Genomic DNA, 14,270 nt, shown 5'->3' with positions numbered 1-14,270 from the left:
TCCCTTTCTCCCTCTTTCTTTTCTCCCTCTCTCACTTTTCCCTCTTCACATCTACCCTCTCTCATTCTTCCCTCTCCTTCCTCAGCCCCCATCCCTTCTTCTCTCAGTCACACAAACACGTGTGCCACGTGTACAAACACACCCCCCACAAAAACACATTTTCCTTTGTTCTATTCATTCATCCACCCCCTAATCATTTGCCCACCAGTAGTTTCCTTTAGATTTGTGACTGCCTGGCTTATAAAAAATTAGAGTAGTAGCCAGACACTGGTGGCTTGTGCCTGTAATCCTAGCTACTCAGGAGGATGAGATCTGAGGATCTCAGTTCAAAGCCAGCCTGAGTAAGAAAGTTCATGAGGCTCTTGACTTCTAATTAAGCATTTGAAAAACTATTGAAAGTGGAGCTGTGGCTCAAGTGGTAAAGTGCTAACCTTGAGCAAAGAAAGCACAGGGACAGTGCCCAGACCCTGAGTTCAAGCACTAGGACCAGCAAAAAAGAGAGATAGAAAGAGAGAAGAGGAGGAGGAGGAAGAGGAGGAGGTGTGAAGACAGTAGAGAGAGAGAGAAAGAGAGAAGAGAGAAGTGAGAGAATTAATGAACTATAATTCTTCTTCTTCTTCACATCTTGTATCTTGTCCCATTACTATTCCACTATGGACATCTCTTAATGTGAAGAAGAGTTCTTACTGCATTCTTGAGTAGCTCTTCTTGCTTTTCCACCTGAACCAATTGGTTAGCATTAAGTACAGCAGTGGGATTCATTTATGATCTTGGCCAATTTCACTACATATCACTATGTTCACTCTGTTTATTCTATTTCCAACCAATTCAGACTGTTGAGAAATTGATGATATGGTTCTGGTTGTTAAAGTCCTTCTGACCTGCTGTTATCTTTCTAACATTAAAATATCTTCTTTTCACTCAACATAATTTTCAGTGCCAATTTTAATTACAACTGTTCAGACTTCTTCCATAGGATAGAAAAAATGCTATCACAAAATAGTGTTAAGTCACAAGTTTTGGTGATTGTTACTGTCACACCAGTTCACAAATGTGTAAAACATTTATCAAGAAGTAAATAACAGACATGTATTGAGGGTTTACTGTGTCCTAATACAGTTTGTACACTGGAAATATAGCAGTAAGTAATGACAGAATGTTTCCTCAAAAGTCATGCTTTAATGAGAGGACCCAAACAATGTACAAATATCAGATACTGATAAATACTTTGTAGAGAAATGAGATACTATAGGAGAAATACCTAGACAGCAATTTCTATTGGCTAGATTTGGTGAGGACTTATGGAAGAAGTGATAGTTAAAATAGGATCTGAAACATAAGATGGTGAAAGAGAATTCTAGGAAGAGGAAGCAGATTATGAAAAGCCCTAAGGCTAATTTGGAATTAATGTTGGAGTCAAACAGCTTGACTATCAGAGTGGACTCAGGATAGAATGGTATAAGATTTAGTAAGAGATAACAGGACCAGATTATGCCTAATGGTATTTGATTTGACTATATTAGAACTGTAAAGGAAAGTTGAGGGAAGCTGTTAAGCATCACATCAAACGATCTGTGTTCAATATAAAACTCACTTTGCCTATGAGTGAAATGTGTATGAAGAGGTGAAGGAGAACCAGTTAGAAACCTACTATAGGAAGTGAATAACTGAGGTCTCTAGAGATGGGGCACAAAAGACAGAAGTATGTCACATGAAGAAGGCATGTGCTGATGGACTGGATAGAACACTATAGATGTTTAACTCTGGTGACTGTGCAAATGACAGTTCTGTTTACTGACAGGGCATGGTTTTGTTGCAAAAGTTAATAGTTCAGCTTAAATAAAATAAATTTGAGAGTATGTTTAGATAGCCATATGGGATTTCAAGAAGTCAGTTCAAATCCAGGGTTTAGTAGCCTATGCCTATAATTACTACTACACTGGAGCTAGAGATTGGAGGGATCGAGATTTGAAGCCAGCCAAGGCAAAATGTTCACGAGACCCTCATGTCAACCAAAGAAAATGGAAACAGAAAGAACTAGGGGCCTGGTTTCAGTTGTAGAATACCTGCCAAGTACAAAACCTTGAGTTCAAGCCCTAGTATTGTATTTTTAAAAAGTGGAAGAAGGAGAAGGAAGAGGAAGAAGAGGAGGAGGAGGCCACAGTAGCAGAGGAGGCGGCAGCAGAGGCAACCAGTTAATTGTAGATATATATGTACAGAGCTCCAGAGGTAAGGACTGCAGATAGAGCCTTAGGAGTCATTGTTATATATTTATAATCATGGCATTGGATGAAATTCACTAAGGAGAATATGTAAATAATGACAACAATGGGAATGTGTCATCAGGATATCTAGGGTACCACAACAAGAAAGCTTAAAACTGAGAAGCCAGAAAGATTTTTTAATTTAAAAAAATAAAAATGAAAAGGAAGTGATCATTGGCTTCCCAAAGGGAGTTCATTGGCGTATTTAATAAGGGCATTCTAGAAGAACTAGAGGAGAAGCCAATTTGTCTGGATCAAAAGAAGCTTTTGAAGTGAGGAAGTGGAGAATAACTGTAACTTCTTTTTGGCAACTTTTCTGTGAAAGGAGGATAGATGTTGTGACATCAGGAGAAGGTTAATAGTTCACCATTTTCATTTTAATTGAAGATTATCACAGAGCAAAAGAAAATGAGTCATTATCTCCAATTATCCCCCTCCTGAAATTTTTTTCTCTGTTCCAATAGAAATGTAAATCTAAAAGAAATAGTCATATATAGTTTTCTCAGGTGCCAGGTATGTATTCCAATGATTTTTAATAATCTTTCATATCTTAAAGTTACTGTCTGAATGCTAGTAGTTAATTATCTACCATCCTAAAGTACCCACTCAGATGAGGCTAATTGGTATTGAGGGTTCTCCAAATCCTTGGTCTCCACTCCAGAGTGCTAGATGATAGTTTCATGAGTGAAAGCCTAGCTACTCAGGAGGCTGAGATTTGGGAATTGTGGCTCAAAGCCAGCATAGGCAGGAAAATCTACAAGACTCTTATTTCCAATTAACTACAAATCCCCCACCAAAAAAGGCATACATGGTGGTGTGCCTTCTGTGTCATTCTTGAGCAAAATTCATAGGCCCTGAAACATGTCTCCTTTACTAGCACACACAAGAAAGAAAATCTCCATATTACCCTTGGTGACAGCCACTGGGTCAGTCTGTGCAGCTGCTCAACCATCCAGGCATAATGGTAGGCCATTTTATGGTAAGCCCACACCGAAAGGGACTGTGTAGACATGTCTAGGAATACATTGATATAGCATCCTTCACATTACATTACTAAGAAAAATAATGTCTCATTCTTTGAGAAGCAAAACTCACTATGGTTATTACTATATTATTACCAACAAATAGTATTCTTCACAGCAATACTTCCTTTTCTATTTCATTAATAGTTCATTAATCTATGTCAAAACTGAAGAGTTCTGTTTCATTATATTTTAGAAAATGATTACAACTCTTTTACTTCTTCAACCATGATTCAGTGCAGTACAGCATGAAGGGAGCTCAGAAGTGCTTTGGTGGAATGTAAAGGGAGGGACTGGGGGACAAGAGAGCCACAGCTGGATGATATTAACTGAGGCTATGTTTCTTTTCTTTAATTTTCCAGATGGTGTCAGCACCCCCCCTGTGCCCAGCCCTGCTTCTGAAGATGCAGTTGAAGATTGTAAAGATGAAGGTAGGAGGCCACTTATTACATAGAAAAATCAGAACTCTTCAAAGTAGACTATCTGGGTTTTGTTTATTTGGAAAACTGAAACAGTGGGCCTATCTCACTCTCCTTAAATTTCTCTGTTTCCAAAACACAGATCCCACCCACTCTGTTGCATTCCATATTTAGCTTCCCCCAGAATTTACATAGCCATCAACATTTGTTCCTCTAAAATTAACTGGTTATGAAATAAGAAGATGATCAGAGAAATTATAGTTAGAGATGTTTATTTGAAACAATTGTATTAGTCCTACTGTTTATAGCTACATACAAGAAAGGGTGACTTTGAGGACCACCTACTAGAGATATTTCAAGAAAGAAATGTTTGAAAGGCATTTTTAGAAGTCCATGTTTGGCAAGAGCATCAGTCTCCATTCTGAAGACAATTACTAAGAGAAAAAAAATGCCAGTTCAAGTATCCCAAGAAGGAAAAAAATAAAGAAAAATTTCATTTCTAGGAGAAATTTTAAGGAATAAGAAGGAAAAGATAGATGTAAGGATACTTATGTTTAAAACATTGTCTAAAGAGGAAGCTCCTTTCCCTCTTATTTAAGTGACAAGTTCCCATATAATGGTAGCTAGTAAAACTATTCTGTGATTGGCAGACTAGTACAAATGGACAGCTATCTGGTAAGCCATGCAATCTGCTTGGAACTTGAAGATACATATGTTGAATGCATTTCTTTAATTTGATATGGTATGCAACAGGTACATTTCTGTTATTGATATTACTCCTTAAGTCAGTATTTAGAAAATCAAAGTAGTCTTGAAATTTTAGTAGTGAAATACTTGCCTCATTATTTTCATTTCTTGTTTTGTGATCATTTGTTTTATTGTTTTGTTTTTCTAAATCAATGGTCTTGGCCAGTGAGGGGAGTGTCAGAATGAAAAGAAAGGGGCAGCGCAGTTGGACTATAAATCCTGGCTTTGCCACTGGCAATTTCGGTAACTTTGGAAAAATAATGCAAGCCATTAACAAGGAGTTAGCAAAAAATGACAAATAATTCGCATTTCAAATTTCTCCTCTGGGAGCCAGGTACCAGTGGCCTGTAATCCTAGCTACTCAGGAGGCTGAGATCTGAGGATTGCAGTTCAAAGCCAGCTGGGGAAGGAAAGCGCCTGAGACTTTTATCTCTAATACACCACTAGAAAATCAGAAGTGGTACTGTGACTCAAGTGGTAGAGCGCTTGCCTTGAGCTGAAGAGCTCAGGGACAGTGCCCAAGCCCAGAGTTCAAGCCCCATAACAGACATGGGGGGAAAATGGGGACAATCATAGTGTCTACCTCACAGGCTGTAATAATACAAAGCCAGTGACTTAGCTTCTCATCTGCTGCTTGTATAGACTGGAATTCCAAAAGGACAGACTGAGATGGAGATGAGAAAACAGACAAAGCTTTTTCAATCAACCGCTGAAATCATAAAAGTAAGGGAACAGAACTGGCTAGAGGGGGAGTTAGCATTCAATATATTCTCAGAAGAGATCCCAGCTGATTATAAGGAAATCTGAAGTTGGAGAGGGCTTCTGAGATGGGGCAAGAGTATCAGGATATACCCCATGGAGAGTGCATCTCATGCTAGGTGCCTGGGAAAGGGGTGGCCTCATCCAGAGGTACCTTTTCATTCCCCAAAGAGATCTGGGTGATCCAACATAGCCTCTGCCATACTGTTGTCATTTTTGGTGATAGGCTTCAAAATCACACATCTAAAAATGTAATTTGTGTTAACTAACCACAGGCTTTGCTAACAACTCAAGGTTATTTTAGGTCAAAATAAAACCACTCATGTCAAGATAAAAAGGTGGAAAGTGGTATGCATTTTAAACCAAAAAGTTTGAACATTCCAAATATTTAGCGTATGATAAAAAATCTTTAAGTATTATTAAGTCAAAAGGCAGAGTTTAACAAATAAGACAGAGTCTAACTTGAAAACTTGAAGCTGTGATTTTTCCCGTTGAGTTGTTTAGTGTAGATATCACACCTTTGTAGAAACACAGTGTTTGTGATATTTCTCGATGTTTTTAGGATGTGACACCATTAATTGCTCATGCTAGGAACAGTTCATTTCTTGAAATACTTTCAGGAATTTTTCTTAAAATAAAAATTTTAATGGTGGTAACTCTCATCAAAATGTCATATGTCACAAAATGTCATACCTTCACAAGATTAAATGTGAAGTTATAGGGGTCTTTCCTTAAATATTGATATTGATTAATGTATTTACTTGGGAAAAATCAAGTGTTTGAGATCCACATCCACCTATAATATGTTTCACTTTAAAATATAGCATATGATATGATTTATGCCTTTTCCCATTAGAAATAGCATGCATATAACATCACTCTTTCTAATTGATTATCAATTCAAATCTTAGATCAAGTATCTAATGCTTATGAAACTGTCATTTTGACTGATAGATGCATAGCTTAGAATTTTTAGAAAGAATATTCCATTGAAATTCTACAAGATTGAGGTCAAGTTGGGGTTAAAGCAAAGTCATAAGTGTGGAGGATTCATTTCAAACATTCTCCATTATTAGCTTTCATGCAGAAATATCTCTCCTCAGTGACACCAAGGCTATTTTAAAGCTAGGAGTTAAAAGCTAGCTTATGGAAATGCTTATTACACTCTCTGGTTTAAGTGGCGGAACCTCTTTTGCTGATCACAGCTCCTGAAGGAGTCTGTGTTCTCTTGACTTTGTTTTGAGACTTTGCTTCTAACTCTGAGCATCTTCTTAAGCTTTGGAATCACTCTATTCTAGGCTGGATTTGTTTTTCTTTCCAACATAACTCCCATGGAATTTGAGATTATTTTGGGTGTTTCTAGTGATGCTCATTAGTTGGCTGGCTTTACATCTGTTAAAACTTGGATTGCTACTGGAAATTAGTGTCTTCTAGGATTGAAAAGGAGCCAGCAAAATAAGAGATGTCTCTTTGGGGTGGAGAGACAATGAAACAGTTATGAGAAGGTTGGAAAGTTTTGAGAGGAAGTGTTATAACCCAGATGTTTACATTCAAATATTCTAGATATAGGTGACACTTAGAACCAAGAACAGATATTTGCTGCCCAATTACCCATACATAGCTAGTAACTATGCAAACTGCTAGCAGGAGTCATAACTGATAATTGTATGAACCTGGAGCTAGATTGTCTGTCGTCCAGATACTGAAGACACCAGTTCCTAATGAGTCATTCTAGCTGTCAGGTGGGCAGGAGTTGAGTTGCGAGAGATATGAGAAGGGCAAATGCTTCAGAACAATTTTTCCTCATGGGGGTGGGTGAATGCCAAGGATTTGATAAATAGACTTGAACTGAAATGAACTCAAAGTTGGAAGAGGTCTGGGGAAAACCCAATATGTAGGTTGATAGGCCTATCTGATGTTGTTAAAGGCATTCTTGGTCTTCTGGTAAAAAATACTCTTTATTTAATGGGGTCTTTTATACTTTATATCCTCAAAGACAAACCCTAGAGTATCAGTGTGAAAGCTATTTTAAGTTAACAAATACATAAGCAATCATATGTGAGGCCATCTAAACACAGGAGTAAAATGCATAAGACTATCTGATAACCTCATTGAAACGTCTGCAAAGTTATTGCTTTTGAAGTTGTAATTTATCACCTTAAATAAGGATTCTAGCTGTATTCTAGTTGTCTGAACACTTTTAATAGCTCATCTTCATCTACTTCCAAGGCCAAGGCCCTGTACTGGAGGGGGGCAGAAGGGGAGTGGGGGAATGTGCTGTTTCAACATATCCAGATTCACCAGTCTTATTATTTAATCAGTACCTAATTTGAATTTGAAGGTCAACTAGACCAAATCATAGGCTCATTAATATTGAAAGCAAAATCAATTAATACTCAGGTGCACACCAGAGCTCATACTCTTTGGAGCTCTATGTAAGTCACATCATTGCTATTTGGCATTTATGAAGTAGGGTGTCAACTGGCAAAGGATTTAGTTGCAGAGTTGCATTTAGTTTCAGACTTCCTGGAGATCAAAATTACTGTAAGAAAGGGGGAAAGCTAGAGTAAGTGTTAGCCTTGATAAAAGGAGCAAAGGAGAAAGGAGGAACTACAGCAAGTCCAGTGGTGCCATTCCTTAGTTTCCCCCTTAGTTGTGTGACCCAATCACAACATAGAGAGAGATTGACCTTGATCTGTACTGACAGACTGAATACAATTTATGACCTCTTGGAATACCTCAGCCTTCAGTGTGGAATGAAAGTGAGACCCTCTAGTAGTTCAGTGAAGGAGAAGAAATTACAACATTAAGAAAATAGTATCCCCTGTATCCACTGCTTTACATTTGTGGACAATGTAGTCCTCATTTCTCAAAAAGGGAACCTGAGACTCAAGGCGAGAGAAAATAGAGGGGGAAAAAGAGACCAACTTATGAATGTAAATTCTTATGAACTTGGGGCAATATTTTTTGAAAGAGTAACACTTATTTTCGAAAAAGTAATACATACTTATTGTAAAAATATCTTTAAACATAGAAAAATATAAAAGGCAGAGTTATATAATGATTTTACCTTTAGGGACTGAATTGCAAAAATAAATAGATAAATAAATAAATAAGTAACGATAAGTCTACCCTGTTATTTCATTCTACTATAGGCCATGAATATTCTCCCATGTCTTTAAGTATGCCTTAGAAACATAGTTTTCATTGGAGGCATAATATTTCATTATCTGGTTGTCCCACAATTTACATAACAGTGTCCTGATGTTACATTATTTAGTTATTTACAGTTTTCTCTCTATTATAAATAGGGGAATGTAAGGCAGGCATTTTAGATAAATCTTCATGTCTAATCAGTTCCTCAGGATAAATTCCTGATTCTTTCATTGAATTATGAGGTAAGAGATGAAAATATTTTTTAATTGCATAAATTTTCTCATTGTAAAAGTAATGCATATTTACAATAAGAATATGCAGAAGAATAAATGAAAATTATCCGCTAATGCCTCCAATCCACAGAAATAAGAATTTATAACATACTAGATATAAACTTCGAGTACTTTTTTTTCCAGGCAGCCATAAATTACATATATGGAGGATTTTTTCCTAAGGGCTTTCTGCAATGTAAACAAATTTGAACTATCTACTCAATGTAAAAATAGATGCTGAAAATTTTCCCATGGTTTTGGATAGTACAATATTATTTAATTGTATTTTCCAATAAATGCATGTTCATCTATTTATGTAGTCTCCATTTTGAATAGTTTCTTCAGCTACAATTTTAAACTCTATGCTTTCTAGAAGCATTCTTTTACTTTGTAAACATTAGGAAGCTCTAATAAATGGAAATTCATATTTTTGGTTTTCCCCCCACAATGAATAGGATTTTTTGCTTTTACTGACTCTTTAAATAATAAATTCCATTGTATACCATTCAAATAATGCAAGAATGAAAAACCATCTTCTTTCAATCACCCCACTCAAAGATATTTACCATTTGTATCTGGGATACCATTCTTTAGTATACTTCTATGAACATGAATATTTATTTTATAAATAGAAATATATACACAATACATAGACATATGATAAACATACATATGCAAATTGTGGTGGTAGTATGATTTCTTCTTTATTGCGTATTAACTTTTTACCTAATTCTTTAGAAAGTAAGCAAAAGACTGATAATGTAGTCTATAGTTCCATTTTCACAATCTAAATTCTACTTGTAGTCAACCCAACTGTGACTGTGGGAAAATTACTTAAGTCTGACTGTGCTTAAGTTTTATCCTATGTAAAATAAAGACATTAATAGCACCTACTTCAAAGAATATTAAAATTTAAAATGAATTTAAGGCATTTCAAGATATATGTGGTACCCAGGATGGAGAGTCAAAAGCTTTAACCATTATTAAATATATATGTTTGTACACATATGGAAAATATGCTTACTTTAAAAAATATTGTATCATATTATACATAGTTTTCTGAATCTTGTTTTGTTATAAGCAATAAACTCTTGTGGAAATCCCTCTATGTGGCTTTGCATTGACATAATTCAGCTACTTTACAGCTCACATGGTATTCTATAGTTCAGATACATCATAATTTATTCAATGATTCTCTTTGTGAAGAACAAGCACTTTCTTTCCATTTTATTGTTCCACAAACAATGCTCAATAGCCATTCTTGTCCATATATCCTTACATACTGGCACTTTTGTTTGTGTGGGAAAGATTCCAAAAATGTGATCTTGGCATTAAGAAGTATGTGTTTTTAGTAGATATTGCCAAAATTGCCTTCTACAAAAGCTATAATAGCTCATATTTGTATCAGCAATCATTATTTTGTTTTTTCTTAATTTTTCCCCTTCAGTGGGTCTCAAGTATTATTATTTTTTGAGCCAGTATTGTTACCTCAATTTGGCAGGTAACTGAGGCCCCCAAAATTTAAATAACTTGTCCACTAACCCCAAAGATAGAAACAATATACGAAGATCAAATCTGTTTAAACTCAAAGCCTATGCCGTTTCCATCCATCATGCTGCATTTTGAATCATGGTTTGGGAGCCAGGAATGCTTTTCCTCTGGGATAATGTAGGGGGAGGAATGCAACTAGGTCCAGAACAGTCAAGCAGAACATGGACATGCTGATTCTTGTGCAAGACAAAGAGGGCAAGGCAACTGAGGCAAGAAGGAGCACAGTCTAGAGGCCACTACATGTACTACATCATGACCTTGACTCTATCCTGGGATCACGGTTATGATGACATGTAATGAAATGGATGCACAGAAATCTTTAACTGCTCTACACACTGGGCATGAAGCCCAACCACCTTCTAATACATATCTATGCCTCCTTATACTCAGAAGGTATGCTAGTCACTTATTTGTCATATCCTGGAAGCCCCTAGCACAGACATGCTACCATCACTCTGTCATGTCTACTTTGTTTTTCTTTCTGTATATTAAAATCCTGATCCATTTACAAAGCTCACCTCAAGTCTTTTACACTGATCCTTTACTTTGTTGCTTGCTTGCTTCCTTCCTTCCTTCCTTCTTTCCTTTCCTCACTCCCTCCTTCCCTATATCCCTCCCTTCCTCCTTCCTTCCCTCCCTCACTCCTTCCCTCACTCCTTCCCTCCCTGCCTTTTTTCCTTCCTTCCCTGCTTCCCTCCCTCCCTCTCTTGCTTCCCTTGCCTCCTTTGCTCCTTTCCTGTCTTTTTTTCTACTTCCCTCCATTCTTCCTTCAATTTCCTTGTCTAATACTCTCTACTTTGGGAGCTAAAATATACATCAAAATGAGTCAAAATTATACAAACATTCTTGTGGTTATGTTCCAATTGGATGGCCTAGATTTTTAATCTCTTGAAGCATACCTTGCAACCTTTATGAACCTAAGTTTATTTTGGATTAATACTCTCATTGCTATGTGAACTTGGATAATTAACTTGTACCTTAAGTTGTCTCCTCGGTAACGCTCTGTAACATGCAGACCATGAGTGTATTTATATTATGGATTATGAAAACTGAAAAATTCAGTTTAGAGTTAAATTGATTACAACAGCTTCTCAAACATGGCAAATTTGTTTTTTTTTCTTTTTTTTAATCTATTTTATTTTATTTGTGAACATACTGTACAGAGGGGTTACAATTACATGGGCAGGATAATGCGTACATTTCTTACCAAGCATTGCAGCCTCCTCCTTTGTTTATCCTTCACATCCCTTCCCAGCCTCCCCCCTCCCCCGCCAGTCCCAATCCTTTTCCCCCCCCTCCACACTCCTGCCCCCCCCCCCCGCACAGACAGTCATTGTAAAGCTCGTTATGGACATGACAACTTGTACTTCTCATTGTTGCAACAGGTCCACCTGTATCCTTAAACGACTTGTTTTTCCCCATCTCCTCCACAAGTTATACTGACATCAAATATAGTGAAAGCAGGGGTTATACTGTGGGGGAGGGACATACAAAGCAACAAAGAAATAATCTTATAAATGCGTTAGAGACACATGCATGAAAGAAAAAAACATTAAAATACATATCTTAGGGTTCATTTTCCTAACATCACTTTATCTGACCTTTTCCGCTTGACTCATACATATACTAGATATTGCAAATAAGGGAAACCATGGGGCCTATGTTTCTTTGGGCCTGGCTTATTTCGCTTAATATAATTTTTTCCAAGTCTTTCCATTTCCTAACAAATGGGGCAATGCCATTCTTTCTGATGGAGGCATAGAATTCCATTGTGTATATATACCACATTTTCTTGATCCATTCATCTACTGAGGGGCATCTGGGTTGGTTCCAGATCTTAGCTATGGTGAATAATGCTGCAATAAACATAGTTGTGCTGGTAGCTTTAGTGTGGTGTTGTTTGTAAACATTTGGGTAAATGCCCAAAAGTGGGATTGCTGGGTCATAGGGGAGTTCTATGTGGAGTCTTTTGAGGAACCTCTATACTGCTTTCCAAAGTGGTTGAATAAGTTTACATTCCCACCAACAATGAAGTAAGGTTCCCTTCTGTCCACATCCCCTCCAGCATCTGTTGTTGTTAGAGTTCTTGATTTTTGCCATTCTAACTGGAGTGAGGTGGTATCTCAATGTTGTTTTGATTTGCATTTTTTTTATGGCTAGGGAGGTTGAGCATTTCTTCATGTGTCTATTGGCCATCCTTCTTTCTTTTTCAGAGAAGTTTCTCTTTAAGTCTTTCGCCCACTTGTTTATTGGGCAGTTGTTTCTTTGAGGCAAATTTGAATAGGTGTTGGTAACATTAACTTTTGTTTATATTATTGTTTTGTCATATTTATATGCTGGCCTTCAAGTCCTTATAGCAGATAGGGTGCCCATAAAGATTTTTTAGGTTAAGCCAGCATGGAATGGTCATAGATCCATGTTTTAGAATGCTTTTGTTAGGATTATCTAGGAAAAATATACTTGGATCTGTATATCCCTAGATTCCACCATGCAGGAAACTACACATCAAAAATATTTGAAAATATAATTGTATCTATATTGAACATGTATAAACTTTTTTCTTATCATTATTTCCTAAGCAATATAGTATAAAACTTATTTACACAGTATTTATATTATGACATATATTATAAGAAACCTAGAGATGGCTTAAAATATATAGAAGAGTACACTTGAGATATATACAAATACTATCTTACATAAGGGACATAGGCTACAGATACTGGCCTCCACCTGGGAGCTTAGAATTAATTTCAGGAAGCCTGGGTTGCTGAAGGATAACTAGAATCATTTATCTTAAAACCAGCACACTTTTGAGACTGACAGAGATTGCTATTAATAATTGCACCAAAACAAATAACCATGCTAGGACAAAAGAAACCCAAAACACACAATATAAAAGGCATGAATTTTTTTTGTCTACAAATTTAAATCATGGTATATCCTGATCATACTAAAAATTTTAATTTGACTCCTATTTACTATTCTTAGAATACAATTTTCTGGCCTTTTAACTTGCATATTTATTCAGTATAAAAATAATATTCTGAGTAACTCTTTAGACTATTCCTACAAAAGGTGGTATGTCTAGCCAGTCTGGATAGACACCGAACATCTGCTAATTAAATGCAGTCTGTTTTGCTGTGAAAAATCTTTTAGACTAGCTGAGAAATTCTCAAACATTACAGCACATACTCAAACATACATTAATGTTGAATTTAAAGAAGTAATGTAATAAAAGGGTGATTTAAGGAATTCTAGAGTTAATTTTGGAGATAAATTCTTTTGTTATTTCATTGGAAAAAAGAGAGATTCTAACAGTGGATCATGTAGAAAGGCACATGTGATCACATTTTGAGAGACAAAGACACTAGAGAAAGGCAATAAAAATACATATTTCTGCCACATGCCTGTGGCTCATGCCTATAATCCTAGCTATTCAGGAGGCTGAGATCTAAGAATTAGGGTTCAAAGCCAGCCCAGGCAGGAAAGTCCTGTGAGACTCTTATCTCCAATTAGCCACCAGAAAAAGACAGAAGTAGAGCTAAGTCTCAAGTGGTTGAGGGCTAGCCTTGAGCAGAAAAAGCTCAGGGACAGGGAGCAGTGCTCAGGCCCTGAGTTCAAGCCCCAGGACAAAAAAAAAATTTTACTTCATCTATACAGGAAGAATAATCCAATTATTCCTTAGATTTTTTCTTACTTAAAACTTTATGGTATTCTTGAAGAGGTTAATATATATTTCTTCATAAATGAGCTTGGAAGTCAAACCTCTTTAGAAACACTAAGATTAGGCAAGTCAAGTAGATTCTATATGGTTGCTGCCATGTATTGAGAAACTCAAGGAACGTAGAGGATATGGGTTTATCATATTACTAGACCACATCTCATTTTTAAACATTTTGTTTCTTCCTTGGTTTTTACCCCCCTCTTGGCAGAGCATTGGTTAAAATCTTATGAAATGTAATTTGGGGAAACAGTCTTACATCTGATCCAGAACTATAGAACATAGCTTCAAGTTTTGATTTTAATTCATACATTCATAGTATAAAATAGGGAATGGTTAAATTGCTTTTTAAAATG

General features: G+C 36.4%; 1 protein-coding gene across 3 annotated transcripts in view; it reads left to right on the top strand.

Moving 5' to 3' along the window:
• Macrod2 (mono-ADP ribosylhydrolase 2) overlaps nt 1–14,270 on the top strand; it is a 1,801,573-nt gene that overhangs the window by 1,680,440 nt on the left and 106,863 nt on the right. For all 3 annotated transcript variants that reach the window (XM_070006718.1, XM_070006720.1, XM_070006719.1), the window contains one exon: nt 3,649–3,717. In XM_070006718.1, the coding sequence (XP_069862819.1) occupies nt 3,649–3,717 (69 nt within the window). The remainder of the gene's footprint in view (nt 1–3,648; nt 3,718–14,270) is intronic.

Source organism: Dipodomys merriami, unplaced genomic scaffold (genome assembly GCF_024711535.1).
Source record: "Dipodomys merriami isolate MVZ:Mamm:240054 unplaced genomic scaffold, mDipMer1.0.p SCAF_7, whole genome shotgun sequence".
In the NCBI taxonomy this organism is placed as follows: domain Eukaryota; kingdom Metazoa; phylum Chordata; class Mammalia; order Rodentia; family Heteromyidae; genus Dipodomys; species Dipodomys merriami.
This window is presented reverse-complemented; position numbering and strand designations above follow the sequence as displayed.